We start from the raw sequence: 12,486 nt of genomic DNA, 5'->3' as shown, positions 1-12,486 counted from the left end.
ACACTTTTGAAAATTGGACTAAAGCAGATTTTGTGTGTACACAGGTACTTCTTCAGCATAGATGGATAGATCCTAAAAGTCTGGGATATTATGCATGTTCAATGTGCTTTTGATTGTGTTCTATTCTGAATATGTCAATATGTCATATATTTTCATTTATGATAAGGCTTATTCAGAATTTAATTTTTGATTTCTTCTTTTTACTTTAGGACTACATTAGTCCCCACATAACCTGCTGAAAACTTTTCTGAATTTTTCACCTTGTTTTTCTAAATTCTAATGTTAAGGCCTTGGCCTTTCCAGCATTTTGAGAGAGAATACTAGTCAGCGGATCAGGTTATGGGGTTGTATTTAATAGGTTCTTTCGCTTTAGTCAAGTTACTTTGTCTGAGCTTTAGTTACCTAAAATGTAAAATTAGGGGTTAGTTTATTCTCTGAGGTTCTTTCTCAAACTCAGCCATTGTCTAGGATATCTTTCTTCTTGGATCTCATAGACTGCTGTAGTCAGCTTAATCTGCCTTCCTTCCTGCTCTCCAAAGAAGTTATGTACATTCCCTAAGCTCCAGGCATCTGTGTTCATTTACCCTGAAACACTGAATTTAGACTGTGTCTTCTTTGTTTCTAAGCATTCTCTAAAATACCACATTTTGCCTTTGGTTCTCTAGAAATGTGGTAGCTTTTTGTTAATCTTGTAGAATCAGGGGATATTTGTCCCCTCTGAATTGACCAGAAGACCAGAGAATAGCCTTAATAATGCCTAAATATTATCTTCTGCCCTTACTTATTTGAATGCCTCTAAATCTAACAGGACGCTTGGATTAACTTTGGCCAATTTCTGGTCCCACCCCTCCTTCAGAATTAGCTGTGTTGCACATCTATTTCTAAAACATGAAACTGGGAGAAAGCACTAATTCATTGGGTACCGTAATTATTCTTCAAATAAATATGCCCAAACCAGAAGAATGGTACAAAAGTAATGACATTTCATGGAAATATTTGTTGACTCTGTGAGATTAGGAGCCTGCCTGTTTGTGTCATTTACTCTATCTCCACACTTGATCTTAGCCAAAAGGCCAAGAAGCAATCACTTACTCCATCTCTAGTGCACCCAAGAATGTCTTGTCTAGACTAGGACTTATGTAAATATTTGTTGAATGAGGGAATGAATGAATGAATGAAATTACAACTGCCGAAGTATGGTATAGAAGAGCTTACTTAACTCTTAGATTTAGGATCTTGGAATACAAGCAGACAATGGAGACCACTATGTGTCTGAAACCTAATCAATAAAATATAGGGGAAAAGAACAGAAATTTTTACCTGGAAGGTTAGAAGGCTTAGTTGGGATGGAGGCTTCATTTGTTTACTTTAATTGTTGCGTATAGCTTGGACACTGATGGAGAGAGTTTACAGCTTTGCCAGGTACTCTGTTCCTTGACACTTGAGATGTTCATTTAGAGGTTGGATGGCACATCTGTCAAAAATGCCAAATAAGGGAATCCTGAAGGAGCAAGTAGTTGAACTTACTGATCTCTAAGGTCATGTGAACCCATAGTCCTATAGCTTTTACTTCAGAGAGAGCTTGGCCATAGCATGCAACTCTCCCACAGAGGACAGCAAGTGGACAATGAAGTTTTCTATGTTTTCTAAAGAGACTGAACTTACAGAGGTTTCTCTGACAATATCAACATTCTCAAGAATATCAAAAGATTGAAATAGTTCTGTCTTCTTGTTATAAGAGACAAGTAATGAAGACCGCAGAAAAGTAGTAGTGGAGGAAAGAGAGATGGCTATGAGGGAAGTGAGAAAAGAAAGATCAATTATGACATTATCTGAATTGCTTAGATGTGAAATATGGGCAGTCTTTGACTACATCAGTAGCCCCTGATAGGGTATTTATTTTCTTTATTAATATCAGACCGTGAAAATACGGCACCATCAGGAGGCCTTATGTACGTGTGGGAGAAACCTCCTAGCACTCCTCAGTAGCCTCTGAGGTTATAAGCTTTGCATGATAATTGATGAAATCATCTTTGGCATATTGAATTTGAGTCTTCAAAAAATGTTTAAATCATTTATTCAGCAAAGTGGGGGAGTTTTAAAATGATTAAAAACGTGTTTTGTGGACTCCCAAAATTAGCAGTTTATTGGGGGAGATTGGTATGCAAGCAAATAATTATATTACATTTTTTAAAAAAAAGTTTAAAAATTATGATATACCTAACATGCAATGGGAATGATTTGCTTTGGGAATTCAGGAAGAAAGGACACAGCATCTTAAAGGATAAACTTAGAAAAGAAGATATAGGTGGTAGATACATAGGAACAGTAGGGAGGCAAGTATCACCTAGAGACTTAGTAATAAGGTTGCTTTTTTTTTTTTTTTTTTTTGAGACGGAGTTTCGCTCTCGTTACCCAGGCTGGAGTGCAATGGCGCGATCACGGCTCACCGCAACCTCCGCCTCCTGGGTTCAGGCAATTCTCCCGCCTCAGCCTCCTGAGTAGCTGGGATTACAGGCACGCACCACCATGCCCAGCTAATTTTTTTGTATTAGTAGAGACGGGGTTTCACAATGTTGACCAGGATGGTCTTGATCTCTCGACCTCGTGATCCACCCGCCTCGGCCTCCCAAAGTGCTGGGATTACAGGCTTGAGCCACCGCGCCCGGCCATAAGGTTGCTTTTTAATGAGTAAATGATACAATTATCAAATACTTTTCAGAGCTGGATGTTAATATTTTTAAAAACTCCTAAATGTTAGGAAGACTTGGGAAAATATCAATAAATCTAAAGATTGACAATATATTAATATCAATTAGTAGGGAAAGTTTGGACAGAAACTCAATGTGGAAAAAGAAGAAAGGGAGACGTCCCTCAGCACCCTCCATGCAAACACTGCCTAGAAGAATGGAGCACCCCTGTTATTGTGGTTCATAAATTCCTGATGGGTGGTGAACATGCTGGACTTTGATTAGCCGGATGCTGTTTCAACATTGTTTCGTAAAAGAAACTCCCCTTGCTCTAATTTCCTCTTCGTTAACCAATAGTCTCATCATAGTTTGCCTTCCCATCTAGATCTGTCTATAGAGAGAAAATGTACTGGTTATGCTGACATGGACATTCTGATTCATATGGTAGTCATGGTTCTCATCGTAAACGAACGTAGTTAATTAAGTGGCTTTCTAGTTCATACACGAAAGTACCACTCTGAGTACCAAAAATAAATTTCAGTTCCTAGGTTTACAAAGCTGAGATCCAGACCTGGATGATGGACTAAGGCAAACCCCTCAAGATAAATGTCTCTTGGCTACCAGCCCCATTTTGAAGTAGCACAACTTCAAGCCAAGTTGTACAAGTCAGATGTGGTCTGGGGAGTCATATGTAGGCAGATTTAAGATGCTGTTAGTCATCAAATTCTGAGAGAGTGGAAAGGAGGAAGATGAGGCAAGAAGTACAGAAGATAGATTACGAAAGGGTCTGTCCTTTCTGGCAGAGGGTGTTTCATTTGTTTTTAAAGTAAGTTGAACTGAAAGGAAATATTTATGTTTCTTTTAGTAAAATATCATTCTGCTTTTCATAATTCTTAGTGAGTGGATTTCCTTGTTTTCTTTTCAATTCAGGTTGGATTTGTTGCTCACATAATTTCCCTGGTTTTGTTGTATTTAAGAGGCCAGATGAAGATGATTAGGTTACAGTGTGATGACTGAAGTTGTCATAGCCAGCCATCATGGCTTTGGTCCACCATTTAGACATACAATTCTAGTGATTTTATTATTTTATTACAAGCCCTATGCATTTGGAATTTCTCTAGTAAAGGAACTGTATAATCATGATGATTTAGAATTGTTTTTACCTAGAGTGGGTTCCCGAGTCCTTGTAATCTCTTAAAGGGCTCCTTAGAAACCCCTTTTCATTAAGTATATAATGACAAGATGAAAAGTACCTCCATCTTTCTTTCAAATTTTCGTGACTCAAAAGCATTTATGTGGTGTGATTGCATTTGAAAACTTAGACTTTTTCTAAAACTATGTTTTGATGAGATAGCTGTGGTAACACTTATTTTTTACCTCAAATGAAGAAACTAGCATCGTATTTAGCAGTTTATATTTTCTGGTGTTTTACTAATGTTCAGTGAAAGCTCAAAGTCAGTGTCTGACATCAGCTTTTAATCTCTCATTCATTAGTGAGAATATGTTATTAAAATGGGAAAGGATTCTCTTTTCTACTTCTTTTTTTATTTTTGTTAGAGAATTATTATGATTTTGTTTGCCAAGTATCTGCTCACCAGTTCCGAAACTGCCGTACTATGGAACTCTGTAATTTTGCCTCAGTTAATGAGTAGATTAAAGTTTTATTTTGGTAAAGTAATGGGACTAATGGAGTCATATTTCTTTTCTAATCCACTTCTTTTAGTTGGTTGAACAGATATTTCAAGTATTTCTTGCTTCCACTTAATACTAATCAACTTGTTTAATTTCTTGTCAATGCCTTAGGAAAAACATATAAGCATTGAAGAAGAGCACTTAAGGAGGATGGAAGAGGCCAGATTGCAGCTCAAGGATCAACTTCTTTGCTTGGAGACTGAACAGGAATCCATTCTTGGTGTGATAGGAAAGGAAATTGATGCAGCTTGTAAAACATTCTCCAAGGACTCCATGGAAAAATTAAAAGTAATCATGAATTCTCATTGCACCTTATATTTTCAGTTAGTTTCCTAATATATAATTATAATAGGATTTTAATGTCTGGTAGTGAGATTATTATTACGGAAAGTTTTATGAAACAAAATAACATTTTGCATTTTTTAGAACAAGACACTGGGTCTATTGCATAGTCATGGTGAGAGAATGAGTGGTGTTATTCCATTGAATTGCCTGTGTCTCCTTAAAAAAACTAAAAAACAGTCTTATAAGAGAGATAGCCCTTGGAGTCAAGAGGCCTGGAATTTGAGTTTTTTACTCTGACAGGCTATTTTTGTTGTTGTTACTATATCACTGGCTAACATCTATTGAGTGCTATAGTATTGGTACTGTATTATAGGTACTGTAGTATACATGGTACTTTAGTATCTCCATTATCCTCTGAAACAACCCATTTTTAGTTACTTGGATTAAATCCACTTAAGAGAACGGGAGGTTTGGATAGTTTAAGTAACTTGCCCTTGGCTGTACATCTGGTTAAATGCGAAACTAGGACTTCAAACCTATGGAGTCTAACTCTGGAACCTAAATTAGCAACCACTATGTTATCCATCTTCCCTATTTAAACAAATTGTGTTTAATTTAGTTTTTTTTATTTTAACAAATAGAATACTGCTACCCAGTATATAGTCATATTAAAATGATAAATAAAAGCAGAGGTGATCATGGATGCTCTGATCCAAGGTAAGCACTTCTGTCAACTGTGGGTTTTGCTGCTGTTTTACATACAGATGGCATTACAGTGCTTTGATATGTGTAACCATAATACATTACAGTTTAGCATCATTTACCCCTCTACTGCATTTGATATGATGGCACTCACATTTTGATATTATGTTGAAATACTTCTTATTTTTCAGGAGTTTCTACGATTTGTCTTTTTCTTCTTCTAGAATGACCTTCCTTTCTCATGCTACTGTGTTCCCTTCTTTTTTTCTTGCTACTTCTCTCTGCCTTCTTTTCTCTCTTAAATTGTGTTTAAGAGAAAATATAATTCTCTTGCAGTTAAAGCTTTTTTAGAATTTGACTTTAATGGAAATATTTTAACTAATAGTCTTTGGTAGAGTTGATGGAATTTTTACAATATGTATTCCCATTTATATATTTTTTTAAGTTCGAGTGTTAGTTTGAAAAGGTATGAGTCTAATATGAGAAGTAATTGGCTTTAGGGGAAAAACTAACTTTTTTAGAGCTATTGTAGGGCCCATTATAATTCTGACTTATTTATTTTTCCTGTCTAATGCTGCTTTTTAAATTTAAAACTTGTCATATTTGCATTAATTTGATGAACGAGTAGCTTTGAAAATCCTAATTTTTATCTAGAAGTATATATTAGCAGGGCAATATTTATTCTATATTTAAATGTTTGTAACAGGATGATTTGTTTTCAGTCATGTAGGAAGGTAAAATGAAAACATTTGGATCATGTTGTAAGATATACATATATATATACACACACACACACACACACACATACACACACACATACATTTATAGGCACACACACATACATGCATATATATACACACCTTGTTATGGGCAATTGCAGACAAAAACATGATGTGCAGATAGCAGATTGTTTAAATATTTTATTTCTTTATGAACCACAAATTATCCTTCCAAAATATTCCAAAAAGCATCCAATTTTTTATAGGCTTTCAGACATAGAGTGACTGTAGTAATGGGTTTTACACTTCTTCCCCCAGAGAAAGGCTAATTCAATCCAAGTTTTGGGTGGAAAGTAAATCTAAAAGAAAGGAAATTCTATTAATTTTTAAAGAGTCAACTATTTTTTCTTTGTGGTACTCTTCATTAGTAACTTCTGTTGTTTTGTTGCTATAAATCTGGGGAAAAAATGAATTGCTTAAGAATATAGCACTCAAGAAACATACTCAAGAAACCACCCAAGGGTGTGGTAAAGATAAAATTTATTCTTTGCTTTATAGTTCTGAGAGACTGTGGAAGAATGTAAAATGTTTTCAAAAAAGGAATAATTCCATTTAGTCATTTCTTGATTCCTGAAATATTGCTGATGAGATTTTCAGCCATTGTATGTAGAGAGAATAACAGTGCTATGGAATAGATTGGAAAATCGATATGTAATAAATGAGTTTGAGAAAAGTCCTGGACAATGTTCATGTTATTTTTAATTACATTTTTCTTTTTCAAGTCACTGTATTTGCTACTTATTCCACTTTAGTTAATGTATGTAAGTGTTTGACAATGAACTACAGACATACAATAAATCATTACAATTATGAAACAATTAGGAAAGTGTCTGAATTAAAGATGTATCATTCTCACAGGCCAGTTTTTTGATAATTCAAGAGTTCAAGTAAATAGATTAGCTCTGCACTGCACTTATTTTAGTTTCTCTCTTTCCATAACACTTGGTCTGAGTATTCATTCAGTTTTAGAGTGTGAAGAGGATGGGCTTTGGATCAAGACAGGTATGGGTTCACATTGGAAGTCATTGCGAATTTCTAATATATGACCTTGGATAAGTTATGTAAACTCTTTTGTCTCTAAGAATTCATGTCCCCAATTATTATTGTTGTTATTATTTGAGACAGAGTTTTGCTCTTATTGCCCAGGCTGGAGTGGAATGGCATGATCTCGGCTCACCTCAACCTCCGCCTTCCAGGTTCAAGCGAATCTCCTGCCTCAGCCTCCTGAGTAGCTGGGATTACAGACATGCGCCACCATGCCCAGCTATTTTTGTATTTTTAGTAGAGACAGGGTTTCTCCATGTTGGTCAGGCTGGTCTTGAACTCCCGATCCCAGGTGATCCACTTGCCTCGGCCTCCCAGAGTGCTGGGATTATAGGCGTGAGCCACTGCTCTAGGCCCATATCCTCAATTATAAGTTCACTCATTGAGAAGATAAAGTAAGATAAGATATAGAAGGTGCATATATATATATATATATATATATATATATATGTATGTATATACACACACACATACACACACACACACACACACACACACACACACACACATATATATGTATATGTATATGTATATTTTTTTGAGATGGGATCTCACTCTGTCACCAGGCTAACGTTCAGTGCTGTGATCTTGGCTCACTGCACTTTGCCTTCCAGGCTCAAGTGATTCTCCTGCCTCAGCCTCCCGAGTAGCTGGGATTTTTACAGGCACCCACCACCATACCTGGCTAATTTTTGTATTTTTAGTAGAGATGGAATTTCACCATGTTGGCCAGGATGGTCTCGATCTCCTGACCACGTGATCCACCCTCCTTGACTTCCCAAAGTGCTGGGATTATAGGCATGAGCCACCGCACCTGGCCAGAAGGTACATATTATAGTGTCACATATCTTGCACTTAGTAGATACACAATGTTGCCTATCATTATTTTGTAGTGCCTATTTTTGTAATATGTTCACAAATACATATGGCTTCTCTTTCTTTATATTTTTAAAGACAAATGCCTGTTATAGTGCTCTTATAATAGACCTTGAAGCCTGTTTATTGATAGTGACATCTTGATATGCAGTAACAGTGGTGTATTGTGTTCTCTGTGCCAGACACTGTGCTGAAAACTCACCATTTGTTAAATGGTTAAGGCTATCTTCTTAAACATGAAGCTATAGATAAATCTGTAAAGCAAATAATAACATATGAACATTACTTATATCCAGTTATCTTTTACTTTGATATTAAACATTAATATCTTAGGCCACAGAAGATTTAATTGGCATGTATGACATACATGAATGAAAAAGAAAATAATTAAAGTATATTCTAATCAATGACAAATGGATGTTTACATTCAGCAACACAGTAGAAAGTTGGAAGAGGAAGAAAATACAGTGAACTAGGGTAGGGAAAATTTCATTGAAGAGGCAGGGAGGACCTGAGGATTGGGTGAAATTTAGATAGAGAAAAAGGTGGATGAGGGAAAACTGGATATAAGAATACAATATTCGCTGGGCGTATTGGCTCTTGCCTGTAATCCCAGAACTTTGGGAGGCTGAGGCAGGTGGATCATGAGGTCAAGAGTTCTAGACCAGCCTGGCCAACATGATGAAACCCAGTCTCTACTAAGAATATAAAAATTAGCCAGATGTGGTGGTGTGTGCCTGTAATCCCAGCTACTCTAGAGGCTGAGGCAGGAGAATCACTTGAACTCGGGAGTCAGAGGTTGCAGTGAGCCAAGATCTCGCCACTGCAATCCAGCCTGGGCAACAGAGCGATACTGTGTCTTGAAAAATAAAAGAATACAATATTCATGTATGTGGTATGTGGTAGGCACTCAGTATGCTTTCAGCATTTGTCTGAATGAGTTAACAATATTCCTGACAAAGAAGCAGTATGCACACAGCTTGGGAGGTATGGAAGTTTTCGAGAAAAGGAATAGACATCTCTTTGTCGAGGGATAGGATATTTTTAAACAGGCAAATTTGAGAAAGAGGTCTTCAAAAATATTATTTGTAGCACAGAGTTCAACGAAAGTATGAACTGAGAAAAAACTTTTGTGTTTGCAATTATAAAGTCATTGCCAACTTTGAATACAGTTGTACTTTAGTAATAAGACGAAGCCAGATGCAAGGGATTTTATAAATGAATTGGTGTGAAGGAAGTCAAGGCAGCCAATGTAGATGACCTAGTATTGTAGCATTTTGTTATTATTTTGAAATACAAAGCAATGTTCGTGTGAAGTCATGTCAGTGAGTTTCTGTCTATTGACACCATTGATGAGACAAAATGTCCCTTTTAGTATTAAAGAAGGATAAGTGAGAGAAAGAATTGTTTCTATGTAATCACATCTAACCTTTTTTGAAATACATTATGTAGAAAAAGACTGAGGAAAAGAAACAAACAAAAATGAAGTAAACTGACTTCAATTGAAGGTGATTGCCGTATGGAACTCCATAGAATCAGCCTCCACAGATCCTGGCAGTGATAGCACTTGATAGTTGATCTTTTCGTCAAAATATTGTTGCTAATACATAAACTAATGACTACATACATAAAGAGTCATATAAATGAATGGTGGTTTGGAACTGATTGAGTACTTGGGGCAAACTTTTTTTTTTTAATCCTTAAATTGGGGGACTAAACTTTGGATACCGTGGTGAAGAATTTCGTTTATATATGTTTATGTCAGAGAAAAAATGTGTTTCTAATAGACTCTTTTTTCTTTTGTAGGTTTTTTCATCTGGTCCTGATATATATTATGACCCACATCGCTGGTTAGCAGAAAGCAAGGTAATTAATCTTTGAATTCTAAAGTTATTGTAATATTTATGATCTTTAAGCTATCCTATTTGGTTTAGCTCTTTATTTTGTCATGTAACTGAGCATATGGGGCTGTAACACTTAGTTGTAAGGAAAGATATCACTGCAGTCCCTTTACGCAACCTTCATGTTTTATATTTTAATATTTAAAAGTTAAATATGTAGGCATAGAATTAGAGAATAAAGGAAAATAAAACTATTGAAATATTAAGAACCAGATTATAGATATAGGTGCACATTGACAAAGGAACACAGAAGAAGGAATAGCTAATTCTGTTGTGTGTGCTGGGAGAAAGGTATGATGCTGCCAGCATGTCATAGACAGCTTCTGGAAAAAAGTAATATTTAAACTTGGTCTTACAAAAATATGTAGTTCTCCAGTTAGCTGGTTATGGGTAGAACAATGGCATGAAGATGAGAATATTTCAGTAAAACCACATATAATGCCCTGAGATTGGTGAGTAAGACATGGATAGGAGATGATAGAAAGATAAGGTTTACCTTTGAAGGCCAACTGTGCATTAGAGAAGCCTCCTAAAACAAGGCATTCTTAACAAGAAAATAAAAGTATAGTGATTGAACATTAGAATTTTATTCTACTGCTTTAACAACAGTGAACCTTTGCATTTCTAGCCATTTTTGATAGAAACAAATGCAAATTTATATTTATGCCACCTGAATAGGGAATTTAGAATATGCATGTTTTGCTGTCTCAGAATGTTTTGGCCAGAAACTTCAGTTGTGCAGTGATACTGCATTTCTCTTTTTTCTTTTTCTCAACTTCACAATTCTGACAACAAGAGAAATGTACTTAGAATTTTCTTTCAAGTTAAAATCTTTATCATTTCTGAACAGAAAGCTTTGACTGCTGTAGTTCAGTTAAATTATGAGAGCCAGAGATGACTCTTAATCATAACTCTTTAATTTGGGAGCTAGTGAGTAGTTTTTCCTTATCATTTAATGGGATTGAACTTCTGATCAGACCAGTTCTAAGACTGCATGAGACAACTATTCCTTCTACAGTGTAAACAGGTTGTGATAAAAAATACCACGCTGACCAACTGTCTAAGGGGGAATTGAATCTATTTGCTAGAAAGATGGCTTAGGTTATTGATGGGTTGCAATACTGTAATTCCCATGAACTATGACTGAACAGCTCCATAAGTATTGAAGATAAGATCTGAAATCAGAGGACAAAAAACTATATGGAAAGTAGAATTGCTCTTCAGATAGTCCATTCTGACGTCTTGCAGTATTAGAAGGACCTCTGAGGGCATTCAGTAATTGTTTTCATAAATCTGCCAAATGAATTTGTTCTGTTAGTGTTAATTCTAGAAAACAAGGATTGGGTGGAGATTGCATCACAGCTGCTTTGTTGGCACTGGTGGCATAATAAAAATATGAAGTCCAACTAAGAGTTGGACTATACTTACAGGTAAAATAGCTAATGAATGGTAATAATAAGAAATTACAGGAAGGAAGAGGGTTGAGATGGTCTGTATTAGTCAGGGTTCTCTAGAGGGACAGAATGAATGGAATAGATATATTTATAAAGGGGAGTTTATTAAGTATTTCTTCACATGGTCACAGGGTCCCACAATAGGCCATCTGCAGGCTGAGGAGCAAGGAGAGCCAATCCAAGTTACAAAACTGAAGAACTTGGAGTCCGATGCTCGAGGGGAGGAAGGATCCAGCATGGGAGAAAGATGTAGGCTGGGAGGCTCGACCAGTCTCTCTTTTTACATTTTTCCTGCCTGCTTATATTTCAGCCATGCTGGCAGCTGATTATCTTATGCCCACCCACATTAAGGGTGGGTCTGCCTTTCCCAGCCCACTAACTCAAATGTTAATCTCCTTTGGCAGCATCCTCACAGACACATCCACCATCAATACTTTGTATCCTTCAATCTAATCAATTTGGCACTCAGTGTTAATCATCACATGGTTATTAAGCAATGCCACGTAAGCAGTTTCCACAGATTAGGGATATGTTTTTGTAATACTTTCTGACGAGGCATTGTAAGGCCAAATTTTCTTCAGCTTAATGGAATTTACTGAGAAACTACTATGTCTCAGATGCTGTTACATGCCGTGGGCATTAAAAATGAACAAGACGTGGTCCTGGTCTTTAGGAAAGACAGACACATATGTGATCATTTCAGTCTTTTAAGTCAGAGCTATAATTAGAAGTGTGCACAAGCTGCCATGGAGGCGGATGTCCCAGATGAATATTGACACCAGGCAGGTCAAGAGCAAAGAACAAGCATGCAAAGAACAAAGTTCTAGGAAAGGCTTGGTAGAGAAGCAGTTTGATGAAGGCAAAAAAGCTGACATGATTGGGCAATCGTAAAATATGAACGTATGACATAGAGAATGTCAGGGGATGGGGCTCCAGGCAGAGGGGTTAGGTTCCTCCAGTAGAGCATTGTTTGTCATTTTGAGGATCTTGGATTCAGATCTACATTGCATGGAGAATCACAAAGGAGTTTTGAACAAGAGAGTGGCATGCTTATATTTATGTT

The 12,486-nt window shown here is 36.4% G+C and overlaps 1 protein-coding gene across 1 annotated transcript in view; it reads left to right on the top strand.

The window, feature by feature from the left end:
• The window catches only part of CEP128 (centrosomal protein 128), a 449,972-nt gene that overhangs the window by 192,092 nt on the left and 245,394 nt on the right, over positions 1-12,486 (top strand). The window contains exons 17-18 of the mRNA XM_064375102.1: positions 4,494-4,670; positions 9,875-9,934. Coding sequence (XP_064231172.1) covers positions 4,494-4,670; positions 9,875-9,934 — 237 coding nt within the window. The remainder of the gene's footprint in view (positions 1-4,493; positions 4,671-9,874; positions 9,935-12,486) is intronic.

The sequence above is a fragment of the Aotus nancymaae genome, unplaced genomic scaffold, assembly GCF_030222135.1.
Source record: "Aotus nancymaae isolate 86718 unplaced genomic scaffold, 86718_ANA_hifiasm-v0.15.2.pri h1tg000011l, whole genome shotgun sequence".
NCBI lineage: Eukaryota > Metazoa > Chordata > Mammalia > Primates > Aotidae > Aotus > Aotus nancymaae.
The sequence above is the reverse complement of the archived record's forward strand: the minus strand, read 5'-3'. Positions and strand labels throughout refer to the sequence as shown.